The 22,219-nt window shown below is 42.8% G+C and overlaps 1 protein-coding gene across 1 annotated transcript in view; it reads left to right on the top strand.

Moving 5' to 3' along the window:
* The first annotated feature begins 206 nt into the window (after positions 1-206).
* The window catches only part of PREP (prolyl endopeptidase), a 62,130-nt gene continuing 40,117 nt past the window's right edge, over positions 207-22,219 (top strand). Inside the window, exons 1-7 of the mRNA XM_083608331.1 lie at positions 207-573; positions 6,520-6,594; positions 10,258-10,391; positions 12,513-12,643; positions 12,869-13,078; positions 13,839-13,960; positions 21,960-22,065. Coding sequence (XP_083464457.1) covers positions 241-573; positions 6,520-6,594; positions 10,258-10,391; positions 12,513-12,643; positions 12,869-13,078; positions 13,839-13,960; positions 21,960-22,065 — 1,111 coding nt within the window. The 5' untranslated portion in view covers positions 207-240. The remainder of the gene's footprint in view (positions 574-6,519; positions 6,595-10,257; positions 10,392-12,512; positions 12,644-12,868; positions 13,079-13,838; positions 13,961-21,959; positions 22,066-22,219) is intronic.

Genomic DNA, 22,219 nt, shown 5'->3' with positions numbered 1-22,219 from the left:
TAGACCTTTTATCAGGCTGACCAGAATACCAAGCACGGCTTCTGAGTTTGCGGGGGGGGGGACGAGGTTGCGTAAACACCGTACATTTAAACCACATTCCCACCCCGACCCCGTTAAGAATCCTGGGAGCTGCTGCTGCAATGGGTTCAGGTGCGTCGACCGCTCTCTGAGGGCCTAAACTACAGTTCCCAGGATGCCTTGGGAGAAAGCCCAGCTTCGAATGCATGGACGGCATCGGCCATGCTGGCGCTTTACTGCAGGGGGAGCCGCGCGGCCTCCTGGTCCTGCTCCGCTCGCTTCTCTTGCCTCTTGCCGGAGGTGGCAGCTCCTCGCCGGCGAGTGGGAGGGCCCTTTCGTGGCTGCGGCGGCGGCGGCGGAGCTCCAGCCCGCCTGTCTTCGGCTGAAGGGGAAGCCGAGCGGCGCCTCGCCCCACCGGGCCCCTCCTCTTCCTGCACGCCGCCCCATTGCCGCCTGCTCCGCCACGGCGCCTGCCTTTCCCCGCAACCCGCCGCCGCCAGCAGCAGCAGCATGCAGCTTTTCCAGTACCCCGAGGTGTACCGCGAAGAGACATCCGTGAGTAGCTCCCTGGCCCCCACCTCCCGCCCCCGGATCCCCCCAACACGGCCCCCCCAGGAGTCCCGGGCAGCTCCCGTCTTTAGGGCAGCTTCCGGGACCCGGTGGCTTCCTGCCTCCTCGCTTCCTCCTCGGCCACCGGCGCCCCGGTGTGGAAAGGCTTCCCGCATCTATCACACCCTGCGGACTTTCCCCGTCAAGCCTGATGCGAAAATAGAGGTGTTCGAAGGGATGGGTGCAGGTGTGATGCAGGGCCGTGTCCTTTGCACACCCATCCACACACCAGTCTTTCCAACCTGGCCGGTTTGGTCTCAAACCACCGGTGTCGTTTATCTCCTGCCTCTCTCCACTACTTGAGGGTGTGGGAATTGCTGGGGACGGCCGCCGTGGGTTATTTCGGCAGGTGTGGGTATGCCTGGAGAGGATCGGGGGCCACTTTTGCCACCCAACGACACAGCGTGAGCTGCAGAAGTTTAATGTTGGCACATTTTTTTGTCTTGCACAATCTATGAGCCACCAAAACAAGCACCTGTTGCTCAAGCAGGAAGGCATAATTTCCTCAAATCAGATTGGCCAGTAACCAGATTGGCTTGCCTGTATATGCCCTGTAAATAGCTTTGTGCAGCACAGTGGCTCTCCACTGAGGGTGCGCAATGGGCTGGGTTAGAATAATAAAATTACAGAACTTTAGAGGCGGAAGGGATGGTTGTGCAGTTGGGGCTGGTGTATGCATAGTGCCGCTTGGGAATTCTGAAAATCAAGCCGTATATAAATCTCTAAAAGAAACAGATGGTGTTTCCTTGCAAGCAGAAAAGAAAGGACTTAACCCACACTTCCTCTTGTCCTGCTGCTCCCCCCGCCCCCCGTGAAAACCACACTTCAGCACTCCATCAAGAGTAAATGGCAGTTCAGGTTTTTGTTCAGGTTTTCCCTTGGAAAGGAGCAGGGCAAGGGGAAAACCACTCCAATCTGTGCCTAGGAAGCGTGGGGCAATCAGGAAACTCCTTGGACACATGCTTTCTAGGCATGGCACAAGCAGAAGTGTGGGCGAGCCCTGATTTAGAGCAGGTGTTGGAAGCTGTGACCCTCAAAATGAATATTTTGTTACAAGTCCTGTCATTCCTGACCATTTGCCCTGCTGGCTGGGACTGATGGGAATTGGATCTTGCAGACCAAAGATTCTCAGCCCTGGTCTAGAGAGACTACCTCTTAATTCTTTGTAGCACAAGTTCTATTAATTTGGGAGCTTGTACACTCACACCCCGCTTACCATGTTCTTGTAGTTTTGTGTTGGAAATCTTAACTGGAAGGTTGACAAACAATACCTGTTAACAGCTTTGTTGTTGCTGTTTAGTCGTTTAGTCGTGTCCAACTCTTCGTGACCCCATGGACCAGAGCACGCCAGGCACTTCTGTCCTCCACTGCCTCCCGCAGTTTGGTCAGACTCATGTTCATAGCCTTGAGAACACTGTCTAACCATCTCATCCTCTGTCGTCCCCTTCTTCTTGTGCCCTCCATCTTTCCCAACATCAGGGTCTTTTCCAGGGAGTCTTCTCTTCTCATGAGGTGGCCAAAGTATTGGAGCCTCAGCTTCACGATCTGTCCTTCCAGTGAGCACTCAGGGCTGATTTCCTTAAGAATGGATACGTTTGATCTTCTTGCAGTCCATGGGACTCTCAAGAGTCTCCTCCAGCACCACAATTCAAAAGCATCAATTCTTCAGCGATCAGCCTTCTTTATGGTCCAGCTCTCGCTGCCATACATCACTACTGGGAAAACCATGGCTTTTACAATACGGACCTTTGTGGGCAAGGTGATGTCTCTGCTTTTTAAGATGTTGTTTAGGTTTGCCATCGCCTTTCTCCCAAGGAGCAGGCGTCTTTTAATTTCGTGACTACTGTCACCATCTGCAGTGATCATGGAGCCCAAGAAAGTAAAATCTCTCACTGCCTCCATTTCTTCCCCTTCTATTTGCCAGGAGGTGATGGGCCCAGTGGCCATGATCTTTGTTTTTTTTGATGTTGAGCTTCAGGCCATATTTTGCGCTCTTCTCTTTCACCCTCATTAAAAGGTTCTTTAATTCCTCCTCACTTTCTGCCATCAAAGTTGTGTCATCTGCATATCTGAGGTTGTTGATATTTCTTCCAGCGATCTTAATTCCGGCTTGGGATTCATCTAGCCCAGCCTTTCGCATGATGAATTCTGCATATAAGTTAAATAAGCAGGGAGACAATATACAGCCTTTCCGTACTCCTTTCTCCATTTTGAACCAATCAGTTGTTCCATATCCAGTTCTAACTGTAGCTTCTTGTCCCACATAGAGATTTCTCAGGAGACAGATGAGGTGATCAGGCACTCCCATTTCTTTAAGAACTTGCCATAGTTTGCTGTGGTCGACACAGTCAAAGGCTTTTGCATAGTCAATGAAGCAGAAGTAGATGTCTTTCTGGAACTCTCTAGCTTTCTCCATAATCCAGCGCATGTTTGCAATTTGGTCTCTGGTTCCTCTGCCCCTTCGAAATCCAGCTTGCATTTCTGGGAGTTCTCGGTCCACATACTGCTTAAGCCTGCCTTGTAGAATTTTAAGCATAACCTTGCTAGCGTGTGAAATGAGTGCAATTGTGCGGTAGTTGGAGCATTCTTTGGCACTGCCCTTCTTTGGGATTGGGATGTAGACTGATCTTCTCCAATCCTCTGGCCACTGCTGAGTTTTCCAAATTTGCTGGCATATTGAGTGTAGCACCTTAACAGCATCATCTTTTAAAATTTTAAATAGTTCAGCTGGAATATCATCACTTCCACTGGCCTTGTTATTAGCAGTGCTTTCTAAGGCCCATTTGACTTCACTCTCCAGGATGTCTGGCTCAAGGTCGGCAACCACACTACCTGGAGTGTACGAGACATCCATTTCTTTCTGGTATAGTTCCTCTGTGTATTCTTGCCACCTCTTCTTAATGTCTTCTGCTTCTGTTAGGTCCTTTCCACTTTTGTCTTTTATAATGGAAATCTTTGTACGAAATGTTCCTTTCATATCTCCAATTTTCTTGAACAGATCTCTGGTTTTCCCCATTCTGTTGTTTTCCTCTATTTCTTTGCATTGCTCGTTTAAGAAGGCCTTCTTGTCTCTCCTTGCTATTTTTTGGAAATCTGCATTCAATTTCCTGTATCTTTCACTATCTCCCTCGCATTTTGCTTGCCTTCTCTTCCCCGCTATTTGTAAGGCCTCGTTGGACAGCCACTTTGCTTTCTTGCATTTCCTTTTCATTGGGATGGTTTTAGTTGCTGCCTCCTGTATAATGTTACGAGCCTCCATCCACAGTTCTTCAGGCCACCAAATCTAAATCCTTAAACCTGTTCCTTACTTCCACTGTGTATTCATAAGGGATTTGACTTAGATTGTATCTTACCGGCTCAGTGGTTTTTCCTACTTTCTTCAGTTTAAGCTTGAATTTTGCTATAAGAAGCTGATGATCTGAGCCACAGTCAGCTCCAGGTCTTGTTTTTGCTAACTGTATAGAGCTTCTCCATCTTTGGCTGCAGAGAATATAATCAATCTGATTTCGATGCTGCCCATCTGGTGATGTCCATGTGTAGAGTCGTCTCTTGTGTTGTTGGAAAAGAGTGTTTGTGATGACCAGCTTGTTCTCTTGGCAGAACTCTATTAGCCTTTGCCCTGCTTCGTTTTGAACTCCAAGGCCAAACTTGCCAGTTGTTCCTTTTATCTCTTGACTCCCTACTTTAGCATTCCAATCCCCTATAATGAGAAGAACATCCTTCTTTGGTGTCATTTCTATAAGGTGTTGTAAGTCTTCATAGAATTGCTCAATTTCAGTTTCTTCAGCACTAGTGATTGGTGCATAAACTTGGATTACTGTGATGTTAAAAGGTCTGCCTTGGATTCGTATCGAGATCATTCTATCATTTTTGAGATTGCATCCCAGTACAGCTTTCGCCACTCTTTTGTTGACTATGAGGGCCACTCCATTTCTTTTACGGGTTTCTTGCCCACAGTAGTAGATATGATGGTCGTCCGAACTGAATTCGCCCATTCCCGTCCATTTTAGTTCACTGATGCCCAGGATGTCAATATTTATTCTTGCCATCTCATTTTTGACCACCTCCAACTTACCCAGGTTCATGGTTCTTACATTCCAGGTTCCTATGCAATATTTTTCTTTACAGCATTGGACTTTCCTTTCGCTTCCAGGCATATCCGCAACTGAGCGTCCTTTCGGCTTTGGCCCAGCCATTTCTTCAGCTCTGAATCTACTTGTACTTGTCCTCCGTTCTTCCTCAGTAGCATGTTGGACGCCTTCCGACCTGAGGGGCTCATCTTCCAGCGTCATAACTTTTATATGCCTGTTGTCTTTGTCCATGGAGTTTTCTTGGCAGGTATACTGGAGTGGCTTGCCGGTTCCTGCTCCAGGTGGATCACGTTTGGTCCTGTCCATCTTGGGTGGCCCTGCACGACATAGCTCACAGCTTCTCTGAGTTATGCAAGCCCCTTCGCCACGACAAGGCAGTGATCCATGAAGGGGGTTAACAGCTTTACTTTTCCATGATATGGAAAAAGCAGTGCCTTGTATGAAGGAAAACAAAAATCATAAAATAACCAAAGAATTTGACCAGCCTTTAAATTATAGATTTAATAGTACTCCCCATTTCTTAAAATCTGTGACTCTGTTCCAATTATAACATTCTCAGGCTATTAGGCTACAGAAAATAATACTTTTAATCAAATATTTCATTAGGCAGAGAAGGGTCAAGCTTGCTCTGCCCTGTGCTGGTAACAAACATTCCAAATGCCTTTTGTAAATAAAATTGCTGATATTGTTCAGAAGTCCCTCCCAGAGTTTTACGTAGTAGAATTTCACTAGCAAGAAAAGAACTTCCAGCCATCCTGCAGTCTTTTATAACCTGTTAGCGGAATGTTGCTCATTTCTTTAGGCTAGATATATCTTCCCTCACTGAAGTACTAGCTTTTAATATGATGGAAGTTGGGAGTCCAATCTGGAGATTTTGTATGGAGGACGTTCTCCCAAGTTCAGGTGCTGACATCCTCACCTAAAACATGAGTGGTTAACCACTTGCTCTCCAGATATTGCTCAACTCCAACTCCCATGAGGATGATGGGAGTTTTGGTCCAGCAACATTTGGAGTCCCCATCCCTGCCTAATGTCCTTTCAGGCTGCTATGATACCTGAATCCTTCTAGTGCTTGCTGTTTAGTGCTATAGCACCAAACCAAGAGCACAAGCATTTTCCCTTGCAGATGCACCCAAATGTCCTGTTCCAGCAAGTGTGACTCATTTCTGGAATTAGAAATCCCTGAACATGTCTACTGTGTTGAGAGCACAATAGGCAGCTAGTTGGGGAGTGAAAAGCCATACAGTACATCCAAAGAGACACCTGTGGCTTCAGTATAGTGATTGCAGAAGTCCTATCTTTGGGTTTTGTTCCAAACTGCTGTTGTGTTTTTAGAAGCCCTCAATAGTACAGTGGGCCCTCGGGTTACGTTATGTTTGGGTAATGTAACTTTCGGGTTGCGAAAGTGGCACCTCTAGATGCGGACTTTTCAGGTACGTACGGAGCCCCGGAACAAATTAAGTTCGTATCCGGAGGGTCCACTGTATTGATCTCCATTTCCCATCTTTTTCCCATGCCAAGTTATAATCAGTGGCTAAGAGTTCTCTCTTTTGTTAATAAAAACAGAAGGTCCAAAACTACATCGGCACATGAATTCTCTGGGTTGGTTATGCTTGATTAACTTCATTTGGAAGAGACTATTATTCTGCTGTCAGGGCAGCTTGATGAAATTAGTTGCCTATTGCATCCTCCAGTTTTCAGCAGTGTATTAAGCTGTAATAACTTATTTAATGCCACTCATAAAGTGATTGTAAAGCAATCTTTTAAAAAACAAATCTCTCTCTGTATATTTTAAAATCAGGTGGATGACTATCATGGCTGTAAAATATGTGATCCGTACAGCTGGCTTGAAGATCCTGATAGTGAGCAAACAAAGGTAAGCCTTTCTTATAATTCTGGACATCTTGGGGCAAGTGCCTTTGCAAGTGTAGAGGTGCATAGTACTGTTCAAATGTGATACTAGTCTCAGGTAAAACATCAGGCAAAAACTAGTTTTCTGCTAATGATCATCTTACACCAGAAAGGTTTGTGCTTGTAGGAAGTCTTACTGGTCCACAGGCAATTGCTGTGATTGGAGTACAGTGGTACCTCGGGTTACAGATGCTTCAGGTTACAGACTCCGCTAACCCAGAAATAGTACCTCGGGTTAAGAACTTTGCTTCAGGATGAGAACAGATATCGCGTGGCGGCGGCGCGGCAGCAGCAGGAGGCCCCATTAGCTAAAGTGGTGCTTCAGGTTAAGAACAGTTTCAGGTTAACAACGGACCTCCAGAACGAATTAAGTTCTTAACCTGAGGTACCACTGTAATGTTTTTGTTAGTTGTGCAGGGTAGAAATGTTTGAATGTTCAGGACCCCTAGTATTTACAGTGGGGTGGCTTCCCTAGACTTTATGTCTCACAGATCATGGTCAGAGCATAAGCTTTGGATGCAGTGGTCTCGGGTTCGGTGCCTTGGAGCTCCGGCTGAAAAGATGGGATGGGACTGAAAGTCTCAGTGATGGAGCACATGCTTTGCTTGTAGAAGGCACCAGGTTCTATTCACTACATCTCCATTTAAAAATATTAGGGGAGGATCAAATGTCATTGAGAGAGCAAAGGTCCTAGGTCCAATCCCTGGTATCTCCAGGTAGAACTGGAAAAGACTTATCTGAAACCCTGGAGAGCCACTCCCAGTCAGTATAGGCAATACTGAACTAGACTCAGTGGAACAGTGGTATGACTCAATGGCCATATTCACATGTAGTGGGAGTGCTCAAGATACAGTTTGTTTCAGCCTTAATGTGCAAATGTTTCACATTGGTACATGTAGCCTGAGCTCTTGCACTTTGCTCCCCTCTGCAGGGAAACAAACCATGGAGCAATTGGTTTAGTGTTGTTTCTGAACCAGAGTTTGTAGCTTGTTTCTCTCTCTAAACAAGGCACGATCTGAAATCTACGTTTCTTTGTGCATGCTGTGGTTAAAACGAAGCATACTTTCTGACTTACTGTTACATCCAGTAACATCCATGTTACATATTGATCTGTATAAGCTATGACACTGTTACGTAGCATTGGGCTTGACGTTTCTTCTATGATCACTTGTGGGCATGGCTGAAAGGTGAGATTTGTGGCTTGGAAGATGCAGTGGCTTGAGCTAAGCAGTTGTATGCCCCCTAGAGGCTTCTGCATGCGGTGACTTTACAAACTTCTTAAAGAAAGGACCTTGCTCAGGATCCATGTCGGTTTATGGAAGGTGGGAGCTGCCTGGGTCAAATGGGTCAAATTTTGTGCATGCGCTGGAAAACAGAAAGGAAGTTTACATGAGTAAGTGACAAAGTTGGCACGTGCATGATCTTCACAAGTAAATGATATTTAAAATATACTAAGGTATATTTTATATAAGTATAAGTATATAATATATAAGTACAAGCCATAGACAGGATACTTACAAAGCAGTGCAGATGTAGTAGTTTTAATCATTTAACAACAGTTAAGATATTTGGGCATGAGCTTGTGGACATTACCCCCCACCTTACCATTGTCACCTCTCCAGTGCAAATTCTCTTTCCCTTTCTATACAGCCTTAGCTGTGATTTAGTATTGCATCTGCACCAGCATGAACCAATACTGTTCTCATAATCTGGGTTTGAACAGCATTTGCAAACCTTTAAGGAGAAAGCTTGTTAGGATTAACCATCCAAACACAATACTAAACAATGGATAATGCTGGGAATGTCACACTGGACAGGGGAGAAGCCTAAGTCTTCATACCCAAGCTCTTAAGAGGTTGGCCCCATTATGTCTCAGCCAGGCTCAAGTATGTTTTGATTAGTTTCAAGGATAGGTAGAGTGCATTTGCGAGAGGGGCTGTTAATCACCTTGAATCAAAATATTTCTGTGAACCTTGAACTCTCGGTGTGCAACGTGCTTAAACTGAACCCTGATACACTCCATTGCTTGTATTAAAAGTATCAAACATTTGGCTGTTCATCATTTTCAGTTCACAGGTTCACATGCATTTTGTGTCTCATTATTGCAGAAAATTGTTTGAAATTTACCTTTATGACTTTATTTGAGGCCTTGAACTGGAACAGTAATACTGTTCTCTCTGGTGAGCTGTTAAAATAAATTGATTTTGTTTAATGCTATGGAGTAGTTTGCAGAAAGTACCCATTTGTTTTATCAGAGCTAATAGATTATGTCCCCTTCTGGTCCTTTTATTCTCTGTTTCTCTTTGCTAAATTTATAGTTAATTTTTTATTATTAAATTTCAATACAGTACAACCCTTCATCCGAGGATCATAGGATGGTTTACAATATAAAAACACAAAAATATGTAACACAATAGCAAACAAAACAATACCCACCTTGCCCCAGTTTAAAGACCATAGGTTGTTTAATTAGCCAAAGCCTGGGAGAAGAGGAGAATGTTTTCCGCTGACATCTAAAGATAATGTAATGAAGGTGCCAGGTGAATCTCCCTGGGGAGAGCATTCTGCAAACTAGAATCTGCTTGTATTGATGCAAACCAGCATTCACTCACTTGGGACTAAGCCTTATTACATTCAGCAGAATTTACTCCTGAGTAAATTTTCATTGAAATGGCCTTTCTATCCTGTTGGCATACACGGGATCAGCCTGCACAAAAGCTATAGCCCCGCCTTGCTATAGAGATTCTTTCAACTTTTTCACCAACAGTTATGTTGGCTCATTTATTAAGCCATCCATTTATACCATTCAAGCAGCAGTAATCTGCCTTCGCATTAATCTTGGAACTAAAGTGCTTCACTTTACTGTTCATATATCGCTTCAGTGGTGGCTGAACTGTTTGTCTTCATGGCATCTTGGCAATTTGGTTTAAACACCAAATGAGAGAGTTTGCATTTAGATCAAAGAGACCCATAAAGCTCATCAGGACTCATACCTGTGATGACCTGCTTTTTTGACTTGTTCAGCCAGGGTGTGGTGACCAAGTGGTAAAATAGTTACCTCTTTCTGTGTTTGAATGTATGAAGTGGTTTCATCCGAAAGCTGCTTGAGAGAATCCTTTGATGACCTGCAAAGCAAGTTGGCAGACTGTAGACTTCTCTCTCAGGAAGAATCCATCTCAAAAGTCACCCTCCCCCTTTTAATGCAGGATGCTGAAATTAAAAGTCAGTAATAGGTGGACTGGACAGATTGCTATCATGTTTTGAATATTAGAAAGCCACTTTAGTTATCATGTTATTATGTGCCATTGCCACTTAATGAAACAAGCAGCAGCATTCCTGAAATAATGTCTGTGGTATGCTCAGTTCTACTCTAAGACTGTTATGAAGTTGCATCCAAATCATTGCACTCTCTAGACCGGGGGGGGGGGGGGGCGGGACCTGTGACCCTCCAGATGTTGTACTCCCAACCTGTGATCATGGGCTATTCCGCCTCTGTCTGGTCAGGTAGTTGAGAGTCCAACAACATCTGCCAGTTCATCAGCTCCCCATCCCTGATCTAGGTCAATACAAACTGTTGCTTTATAAAGCCCTTGTTTTATTTCATTATGTTTTGTTTCTTCTCTTTCAGGCTTTTGTCGAGGCACAAAATAAGATAACGGTACCCTTTCTTGAGCAGTGTGCTGTCCGGGGACTATTTAAAGAGCAAATGACAGAACTCTATGACTACCCCAAGTATAGTTGTCATTTCAAGAAAGGGAAAAGGTATGTAAAGGACTGTGTGTGCCTTTGGATTATTGCAGGATGGTTTATAGCCAGACATTTTGTAGTGGGGGTATCATAAATTATGTGCTAAGCGTTCACACCAAGTGATTCTCAGGTCAAACACACACACACACACACACAGAGAGAGAGAGAGAGAGAGAGAGAGAGAGAGAGAAAGTTTCTACTAATTAAATCTTGAGCCAGGAAAATCAACAGCCAGCCCGCCAAAAAAATAAAATAAACTCATGACCAACTGCTGTAATAATTAAGGAAAATACAGAAATCCTACCTTTTGTTTTGTCAAGCAGTGAAAGAGGACATGTCTGTTTCTGTGACTTTTCAACCCTATTCTTGCCTTTGCTTACATTTACTAGAATACTGGAAGTGAGAGAAGGTTTACTAATACTTACTGAGCAATTGCTTACTGCTTCTCCATTTTCCTTAATATAGAGTCAGAAAAGGGTTTTTTTTTTGTTGTTGTTGTTGTTGTGTGTGTGTGTGTGTGTGTGTGTGTGTGTGTGTGTGTTTTAATGAAAGCCGAAAATTCAGGAAAAGGCCTAGAGGAGGCATGGTTCCCTTCAGATGATGATGGATTGTCCAAGCCTGCTTTCCCAGTTGTTGGTGATATTGAGAGTTGTAGTTCTTTATCATCAGAAAAACACCTTGTTGGCTACTCCTGGCTTAGAATATCCCTGGCAGTAATTAAAGGCCTGGCTTAGAATTAAAGGTCTGAAGTAGAAAAGGAGAAAAAAACAGTACGCTAAAATATCTATTTAAGATTACTCAGTTCACTAGTCCTTCATCACATCAAAGTGGGGAGGTCATTTTCTCCTCTTCAATACACAAGAAGAAGAAAAATCCATCTGGCAAGGATAGTTCATCTCCCAACTCCACAAAGTTGTCAAGCTCCTTTTCCTGGCAGATGTGGCTATCTTGTGATCCGCTGCTTAGAGCCAGAATTGGAGCCCAACTAGGTCATGAGCTCTTAAAGGCTGCACTGTTGTCCATAGGCTCTTGCCCATTGTTTGTCTCTCACCATCTGTCCTACGGTGCTACACTACTTCAGAGAAACCTTTGGGCAGAACAAAGCACTAACTAGGGTTCAGATGACATGCCAAGGCAAACCATGGTTTAGCTCTGGGTAGCGTGGCAGCAGGAGGAATCGGGAAAGGAACACAGCAGTTGTGATATCCTCTCCAGAAACCCACACATTTGCTTGTTTACATTAATGCTAAGCCAGATGATGGCTTATGCTTAAACTGGTTCAGCAGCATTGAAGAATATTTCATAAAAGTTGTTTACAAGTGGCAGTTTGGAACCTTTTTTTTTTTAGTTGAACTTGAATGGTTGCCTGTGTATAGGGCGATTGTGCATTTGCCAGTCTGCATATATTTTGGGTTGTTATAGCTAAGCTAGCAAAATCTCTACAAAAGTGAGAGGTTTAGACTTACTACAGGGATTGGGAAACTTGTGGCCGCACTGCTTTTGTTGGACTAGAGCTTCTGTCATCACTGATGGTTGGCCACACCGCATGATGGGAATTGTAGTCCACCTGCTCCCCATTCCTGGTTTACTGGCATGATTAAACTTGGTTTACCATGTGGGTGACACTTCATACAAACAGTTTCCTATACAGAAAGGTATGCCTGTGGTTTGTCTTTGTGGCAACCATGTCATTGGTATTATGTGTTCAGGGCATTAGACTTGCTTCCTTAAGGGGCTTCTCTTATGCATGGAAATGCCAAACTGCTGCAGTATGACATTCAGATGAAGAAGAAGATTTTTGTTCCATTTTTTTAAGTAAGTGCATGGCTGAGAAATCTTAATGATTTGTCTCATTACATACTGCAGTAATGTCAAAAGCTCTAACTGTTATAATGAACTATTTAACGTAACTTGTGAGTTGCTAATTGAATCTGATGTTGACTTAATGCAACCTGATGGGTGAAATTGTGTGCTAAATTACTGAAATGAGGCATTTTTCCTTCAGGAAGAAGCTGCTTTCCTCTGTTATATAAATCTGCCACTCCTCTTGAAAGTCTTAGCCTGCATAATTCTGTATTCAGTCTCATACTATAGTTGAAAATAAAACCCCCCAAATAATTATATCATTTATTCTAGGTATTTTCACTTTTATAATTCTGGACTTCAGAATCAACGAGTATTATATGTGCAAGATTCCTTGGATGCTGATGCCAAAGTATTTTTGGACCCAAATAAACTTTCTGATGATGGCACTGTGGCTCTGCGAGGTCAGTGTAGCAGATTTTTCGAAAATGCATAATTTTGGAAGCCAACATAACATTTCTCTGTTTTGAGTTATACACATCTACGTGTGAAAATATTAAATTGTGGAAAACGTAAAACATGCTTTGAGCTGCTGCCTATATGGTGAAGGCAAGTGTTAGAAGCATAAACTATGAAAGTAAAGTTTGTAACTAACGTAAACTAATACACAGCGTGTTCTTAATCACCAGGTTATGCATTCAGTGAAGATGGCGAATATTTTGCATATGGCTTGAGTTCCAGTGGGTCAGATTGGGTAACAATTAAATTTATGAAAGTGGATGGTACTGAAGAACTGGCAGACACACTGGAGATGGTAAAATTCAGTTGTATGGCTTGGACCCATGATGGCAAAGGCATGTTCTACAACTGCTACCCAAAGCAAGATGGGAAAAGTGATGGTGAGTGGCATACAATCACCCGTCTCATCCTCAGGCCTTTATAGCCTTTATTAACTTTAGAATCCTTTATCTCATTACTAGCTCTGCTTCCTTCTTGTGGGTATTTTGGGTCAGGGTTTCCCAAACTTGAGTCTCCAACTGTTTTTGCACTTAGATTCCCATAATCCCTCGTCACTGGTACTGCTAGCTAGGGGTGATGGGAGTTGTAGTCCAAAAGCAGCAGGAGACCCCAGTTTGCTAATGCTAATGGGACAGGTTGGTTAGAGCCAGTATCTCTCAGTTGCTTAGTTTCTTTGGCCCATGGGACTTCTTATTCTGCCTGTCCACCTGTCCACAAAATGCTGTCAAGTTTCAAGCCAAAGTAACATCTCACTTCCTTGACAGGGAATATTACATATTGCTGGAAGCTAAGCATAACATTTTACACAGACCAAAAATAAAAATACAGTAACTTTAGCAACATATCTCAAATTATGTAAAGAACATATTATTCCAAATGTGTTATATTTATATAAAGAAAAATAATGCAAAGAAAAATGCATGGAATAATAGGAATAAAAATTATCCTTGTAGATATTATCTAGCTTCTTGGTCGTAAGGACTAGTATTTCCAGAAAACATATGAGTTATTAAATCTGGTTCTGCTACCTTGTCAAATAAGAAGCTTCTAATATGTTAAGGTTTTGAAACTTTCAGGTTGTTAGAACTAATAACAAGTCACAACTTACATACCTGTAATTAAATATGTTGATTGCCCCAGGCACTGAGACGTCGACAAACTTGCACCAGAAGTTGTACTATCATGTCCTGGGAACTGACCAATCAAAGGATGTTTTATGTGCTGAATTTCCTCATGAGCCAAAATGGATGGGTGGAGCTGAGGTATGGTGCATCTCACCTTCTTTGAAACTCAGTAGATAATAAAAGTGAAAAGTTGGTTATAGGCCCAATCCTTTGTTGTTAAATAAGGTTTCTCACTGCCTCTTTTTACCTCTATTGCACTACCTAGGACCAATATATAACACATTATTTTAAATATGTGAAAATGGTGACTCGGTATATTGGTGAGAACTCATTTTGACTTCTTCTACAATGAATTTTTGTGGTCATCAGTTTTCAGTAAGAGCCCTCCTACACACACCCCTTCCATTTTTCTCCAACTTAACAAAATAATTTCTGTTCTCAGCCATTGTTCCTTTGATGTGATGCTATTGTAGTACCACTTTAAAAAAAAAAACTTGAAAGGGCATTGACCACAATGAAAACAATATTAAAAAGAAAACTATGTTTGCTATGCACTGGACACACACATTTTCAGCTTTAAAAATATGGTGGAATTAACATTTGTAGAATTTTAAAACATGTTTTTTAACTTCGTTACTGTCAGATAATGCTTATAAACTTATTACAGTGGAACCTCAGTTTTTGATCATCTCTGTTGACAAACGTTTCAAAACTCGAAAGCCGTAAACCCAGAAGTAAATGCTTCCGTTTTTGTGCATACCTTGGAAGTCGAACTTCCGAGGCAGCTTCCGTTTTGAGTTTTCCGTATTAATTTTTCCGTTTTGAGGCTTTCTATTGAGTTTTTGAATGTTTCATAACTCGAATAGTCTTTGGGAATGGATTACATTCGAAAACTGAGGTTCCACTGTATTTCTGTAACTTGTACGCACTTCCATATATTTGCTGTGGGAAACCTAGTGATAACTGTGGTATATACACCACAAACACATTTGCCACATCAAGGTCTCCTTGATCTAAGTCCACCTTCAGTTCACAGTACCATAACAAGCCCTCTATGGCAGGGATGGGGAGCCTATGGTCCTCCTAATGCAGTTAATTTCATGAGAGTGAAATCAACTTTTGTGCTTTTGGGTCTCTTGATTGGAACCGGCAATGTGTCCAGAATTTGGATTGTTTTTGATATGGGTGTTTCTGTCCATGTGCTGCAGCAGTCCCTTCTGCATGCAGGTGAGTGGTTTGTGCAAAAACATATTTCTGCATGAATCCTCTCTGTTGGTTGGATTTCAAACAAGTATGCTTAGGTTCATGGCCTGACAATGTGATCCTGAATGTGCTTACTCATAAGTAAGTCTCACTGAATTCAGGAGATTGTAGTGTTAGTGTAGTATGATAGTGTTTTGACGTACAAAACACATTTCACCATCAAACAGGGAGTATGCCTCATTTTGCTATATAAAATGAGGTCATAAATCTTTAGTGACAGAAGCTCATAAACTTCTCAAGGTGCTTGTTTGTCTGAGGAAATTAATAACTTTTGATTACATATCTGCAGGAGGCTTCTTACACCCAGCATCTGTTGTTAATTAAAAGCACCTACCAGCTTTGCCTGCTGTTTACAATATTTTATGACTTTTTCCCCCCTCTTACTGCTGCCAGTTTCTGGCAAATGACGTTGTGAAAATAGTTTTTAAAAGCCCACAGGATGCACAAACCTATATGATTTTGCTACTTTTAAATATCTAATATATTCCTTTTATTGTAGTGGGGTCGAGTTTTATACCTTTAGAAACATTTAGCCCATCCAATCCTATGTAAATGTTGTTAAAAGTTGCTTCTTGGTTTCTTGTATTTATTTATCATTTTGAGCAATATGCAGGTTGAGTAACAAACAATATTGAGCCAACGTGAAAGGAGACAGTTTTGTCTTCCAAACGTTTAGAAATTAGAAAGGTGGCTTAAGAAGGAGTTACACAAAGGAGTTAACAAAAGCCATCCCCTTGTTTCCTCATCAAAATTAGCATTTCTTCTCTTAAACTAAAGAACTGATAATACAACTAATTCATACTTGGAGTAGGCCGAGTGAAATCAATGGGCTGGATTCAACCATCCTATTTTGCTAGTGGAAGCCAGCACAAGGACTCCTGCTAGTGCAACAGGACTCCCCCCCCCATGTCACCCCATAGTTCCCCCAGATATGGTTTGGAGAGTTGGGAGATCCCTGTTCCCAGAAGAGCAGGCGGGGGACAAGCAGAAATACCTGTGCTGATCCTTAGTGCTACATTGAATTCCACCTAATGGAATTAAGTTACTTGGCAGTATCCAACATGCCTCACCAGCAGAAGGATTTTTTCTTGTACAACAGGATTTCCCCCTGTGTATGCCCTACAACCTCTCTAAATCTGCCCTGGAGGATGGGGGAATCCCTGGAACAGATTTGGGTGGAATGAGAAGGGAGGAAAGGGGGGAGATCCCATTGCACAAGTGGAAATATTTGCACTGGTACAGTGGTACCTTGGTAGTCGAACGGCTTGGGTCCCGAACAAATCGACTCCCAAACGCCACAATCCCAGAAGTGAATGTTCCAGTTTGCGAACATTTTTCGAAAGCCGGATGTCCAACTCGGCTTCCGCAGCTTCCGATTGAGTGCAGGAAGCTCCTGCAGCCAATCGGAAGCCACGCCTTGCTTTTCGAATGGTTTCAGGAGTCGATCGGACTCCCGGAACTGATTAAGTTCAAGAACCAAGGTACCACCGTAAGTGTTACTCACCACTACTTTGAATACACCCCTAATGTCCATCAGTTTCAATGGGCCTACCAAGTATGACAAACCTTAGATGTCATGTCTAAGACAGGGTTGCCTAGTGATTAGTCTGTCAGATTAGTGCTGGGGAGACATAAGGAGGAATTCAGTGTTGTGCTCTTCTGATTGTTCCTTCAGCGCAAGCATGTCAGCTTGCCATGGGGAATGATCCCTGTCTCCTCTCTCTGTGTACTGTTCTGGGGGTTCTCCTGACAACCACAGAGCCAATTTTGGGGGGTGCGTGGAGGGGGGGAAGCCCTGTTGCACAAGCAGAAGTCCTGGTGCAGGGCTTCCACTGCCATGTCGCATTCAGTGAATCCTGCGTCAAGGTTCACTTGGCTGTGACACTCACTGGGTGACGCTGGGCCAGTCGCTATATCTTATCCTTGTTGGGAGGGTGCAAGGGAGGGAGAGGAAAGAGAGCAGTGTACACCTCATTAAGCTCCTTGGATGAAAGGTAGGGTGTTAATGTGATAGGTAAATGAAATAAAGAAACCAGGCCAAACTCTCACACTTCTTCCTTCAGCATGGTGCTTCTACATTTCAGAGAAGGGACTAAATTTCATTCCATTGGCAGCCATCCAAGGCACACCCCCCAAGCCTCATCCTCCGTCCCTGTTCCAAAGCAAATGTTCTGTGTCTGTATTTGCATCAATTCTAACTAAAACCAGAAATGTCATGGCCCTGTTTTCCCCCTATACGCTATATCCAGAATTTAGAATGGAAGCAGAGGGAGCAAATTTGTGGCTGTTCCCAGAAGAGGGCACTATAGAATAATGATTTGAAGCCATGTGTGTGTTATCTGAGTTAAGTGGGGAAAGCAGTGATGATTTTAAATGGACCTGTGCTGCACACGTTGTTAGAACCAAGTTCCCATGCTTGGGGTAATAGAAGAAATGCCATCAAAAGTATCAAATTAGGAGATAGATGATAGATAGATAGAGAGAGAGAGAGAGAGAGAGAGAGAGAGAGAAAGATATTGCATTCCGCACTCCCTTCAAAAATAACCGGTGAACACAACAGCAGTATAGGTGGTGTGTTTTGCTTCAGAAGCATTTTAAAGGTTTCTGTTGGAAAACTGCTTTCACTTTCAGCTAGAGGCACTTACCTGCTGCACAAGCTAGATGAGCTGACCTGAAGGATCACCTTTGTGCTTTTGCTCAAAACAAATACCAGTAATCAGAACAAGAACTGCTGCAGTATCTCGATTGTAATGGTCTGTGGGATTTGCAGCAGTTGAAGTCTGGCACGAGCTGCTGTGAAGCACTGGAATCTTCACAAACATCCTGAGTCCTGGAGACGGAAAACAGGCAACAGGCTGGAGGAAGGGAGATTACCAAGGGCCCACTATTATTATTTAAATGTGTTTATTTGCAAGGGCCTTTTTATCTGTCTCGTGTTTGGAGGTATGTCTAACCTTTGGGGCAGGGATTATGAGAATCACTAGTTTTTATTCTCTGAAGATCATTTTGTATTTCATGGTGCCCATGGCAGTTTTTTTAGATTTCTAACTGTGCCTGCCACTGGGACCAAAAATTTAGGGGAATCCCTGTGATAATTACTGAGCAGGCAACCGTGCTCTGACATATTTTATGGTAGGAAACAGCTCGCAGGTTAAAGAGCATGACTTCTTGGTAGTTCTGAATCCCAGGATCTATCTTAGAAATGTGGCCACAGGGCTTCCTGCCTAGCATAATTGGAACGGCTATTTTATAAAGGAACGTGATCTTCCCAGTTATGCTTTATGGAGAGTGTAGCACCCAATACTATACACCTGCTTCATTTGACTGCATTATGTGCTAATTACTGCTTTCCTCTTGGAAAACATGATAGCGTTTGAGTAGGAACCAGCATTGCTACTGAGTTTAATGCATGGTTGAAGTGTTTGGTGCCCTCCATATGTTGTTGGACTCAGACTCCCATCATCCCCAGCTGACTAGCATGGCCAGTGGTCAGGAACGATGGGAGTTGTGGCCCATCAACATCTGGAGGGCCGTAGCTTCCCATTCCTGGTTTAATGGTTTTGATAAATTAAGATTATTACAAATACAGGAGTTGGCAAGAGTGGTGGCGGTGGTGGTGGCTGTGTACACCTGCAAGGAAGTAATTAATAAGGTACAGTGGTTAGAAAGTGCACACAGGTTTTGGGCATATGGATTCAATCAGTTCTGCGTATAAGCAGCTACAGGCTCTTGCAAAAAAGAAAGGTTTTTAATTGATTGGTTTCTCTTTCTCAAGAGCACTGGTTAAAAAACAGACCAGAAGACAAGGGAGTGTTGTATTATATCAGGGAATTTCATTCCAAGAGACAGTGGTTATGAATTCTAAAAACAAAAGGGACCCCCCCCCCCAATACTAATTTTGTATTTCAGAAAAAAGACCCAGATTGGCACTAAAAAAATACTATAAAAACCAAAGGGATGGAGAAAACAGTATAATTTCAGTTCTTCCACTGAAATTGATAGGATATTTAATTTAATCCTTCCCCTGAATCAAACTACATTTAATTTGGGACCTGAGTGACTCTGAAACCTGTGGACAGAATACTGCTTCAGCATAGCATGAAATGCAAATTGACAGGGGTGGCCATCCAGCCCCACAGAGACAAAAAAGCACATTGCTGGGCCAGCGGCTGGCAGGTGAAGCAGGAAAGAGGCTATTCTGTCTCACATTGCGCCCTCTCTCTCTTTCTCTTTCTCTCACTCACACACACACACACACACACACTCACTCTCACATACATACATACATACATACAGACATATATTTGTCTTTATTTTTCTCCAGTAAAATATCTGATGGTGTAGTTCTTGAATGCAGCTGTCAATAATGTTTTGCCTTAATACTCTTGAATTCCTTTGAGTTTTGAAATGCATTGATGTAAAGACAGCTGTAGCAATGAAGACAGACTTAATTGGCACCCTACCCGTAATGTGTGTTGGGAAATTAGATTAAGAATGTGTTCTGGGAATCGCATTAAGCAAACTATTATCAACTATTCACCAGTCCAGCGGGGAATGTTGAGAAGCTCATTAGATATGCTCAAAATTGCTGCTGTCAGGGGCTCTTGTTTGCCATCATGCAAAATAAAGTTTCAAAGATTGCTTTTGCTTTGATGGAGTGAAGGCAGTAAAGATTCTCAAGTTTGTAGTATATTGACATTAACTCAAAATGCTGGGTACTAGACGGGGAAGGTGCATTGGTTGACCACTTCCTTGGCCTTCAAAAGGTTCCAGGCTTAATCCATGGCATCTTCAGGTAAGGATGGGAAAGAGCAGTTTTTATTCAGTGCAGATGATACTAAGGTATATGGACCAATGTGTGTCTTGATATAAAGCTTCTTTGAAAGATGGAACCCATGGAGGAAAGAGGTCTAAGGGTTTGAAAGAACTCTGTATTTTAATGCTGGAAATGGTTTTGTTTTATACGTGTAATCCCCCCCCCAGCAATTAATTTTTTTATTTTATTTTTTAAAAATATAAAGCTTCTTTGGGACAGGATTCAACTAACAAGCCCCACCAGCAATAGCCTGTGTAAGAACTTCTGGTGCAGTGGGGCTTGGGCCCCATCTCCTCTCCCCTCGCACCCATCTCAAGTTGGTTCTGAGGGAGTCTGGAGAGGATAGGCGGAGTTATCTGCCTAGCACCAAGTTGAATTCCACCCTGGATGCAATAATAATAATAATACCCCACCCATCTGACTGGGTTTCCTCAGCCACTCTGGGCGGCTTTCAACATTTTCAACAGAACATTAAAAACAGAATAAAACTCCAAACATTAACAACTTCCCTAAACAGGGAAGGCTATCCCTGAGCCACTTTCCCCCCATGGCAGTTTGGGATGGTACCCCACCAGCTGGGAACCCTAGCAGTCTGTGCTGGGTTCATAGTAAGTTTGCTTTTGAAATTGTGCAGTGGGTTCTAGCCACTGGCCTTAATAGAATTGAAGTGTGTTTTTATTTATATGGTTTCTAAACTGCCGTTCATCAAGGAGATCCCATGGTGGTTCACACATCTCTACAGCTAAAAACTCAAAATAATGTAACAACATTAAAACATAAAATTAAGAACCAAATAAAGGGTATTTGGTTGTTTTTTTTAAAAAAAATCCAGTCAATTGAACAAAGCAAAGGAAGATGCCAGGAATTGTCCTTGGGACCTTGTGCATGCAGAGCATGTTTCGACTCTTGAGCTTCCCTCTACAAATATGTATGTGTTATACAAAACAGATATTCTTTGCTTTTGTATTTTAATTGTGTAAAAATCCAAGGTATCAAAGCCACACACGCAGCAATAACGACAAACACTACCAACAATGGCAGAGGGAGGGGAAAGGGAAGAATTAGGACATGGCTTTAAAATATTTGCACCTGCTGATCATCTAAAAATTTGTATTTAAGTGTTGATATAATTAATTTAGGATGCTTTCTGTAGAGTGAATATATTTAATAAAGATCTGCCAGTATAATTTTTGACACTGTCTGCTGTCACTTTGCATTTAGCACAACATCATCAGCTTGGCATGACTTTCCATAATATAAGGGTTTCATAGATGAGAGGGATTTAAAATTAGTTTGGCTTTAATTTCAGGCGGTTGTGCTTCTATCAAAATGCACTGGGTTGCTGCTTTTCAGAATGCACTGTTGAGTCAAAACACTGAATTTGACATTTGCTTCACATTTTGTATGTGTCTGAGACATGGAACGGATTTGAAGGACTAGGCGAATTTGTGGCCCTCTAGGGACGCGGGTGGCACTGTGGGTTAAACCACAGAGCCTAGGACTTGCCAATCAGAAGGTCGGCAGTTCGAATCCCCGTGACGGGTGAGCTCCCATTGCTCGGTCCCTGCTCCTGCCAACCTAGCAGTTTGAAAGCACGTCAAAGTGCAACTAGATAAATAGGTACCGCTCCAGCGGGAAGGTAAACAGCATTTCCGTGCACTGCTCTGGTTCGCCAGAAGCAGCTTAGTCATGCTGGCCACATGACCTGGAAGCTGTACGTCAGCTCCCTCGGCCAATAAAGCGAGATGAGCACCACAACCCCTGAGTCGTCCACGACTGGACCTAATGGTCAGGGGTCCCTTTACCTTTACCTTAGATGTTGATAGACTTGAGTTCCCATCACCTCTTATAATTGGCCATGTTAGTAACGTCTGGAAGATCACAGGTTCCAAACACATCTGTACATATGTTTGTAACTTTATAATTTGACACACCTGTTTTGCTTTTGGTTTGTAAAATGCTTTTGGGGGGGAAAACAAACCTTTCTGAGTATTGTTAGTAACTTTTTGGTTTGGTGTACGTCAATATTTATGTTTCATTCATTGTGATAAATTTTAGGTATCTGATGATGGGCAGTACGCTTTGCTGTCCATACGAGAAGGATGTGATCCAGTTAATAGGCTGTGGTACTGTAATCTACAGAAGGAATCAAATGGGATAACTGGTAAGAGGCTGCTTTCTTCATGTCAAAGTAAAATGACTTCTTTCCGAATACATTGCAAGTTTACGTATAACAGTAAGTTACAAATCTTGTACAAAGAATAAAAACATGGGTATGTTCCTAGTGGCTGCTTGAGCTGCCCTGTTCTCCAGCCAGT

This window comes from Podarcis filfolensis (assembly GCF_964270895.1).
Source record: "Podarcis filfolensis genome assembly, chromosome: 3".
Taxonomy (NCBI): Eukaryota; Metazoa; Chordata; class Lepidosauria; order Squamata; family Lacertidae; genus Podarcis; species Podarcis filfolensis.
Note: the sequence above shows the minus strand (reverse complement) of the source record. Positions and strands in the feature narration are given on the sequence as shown.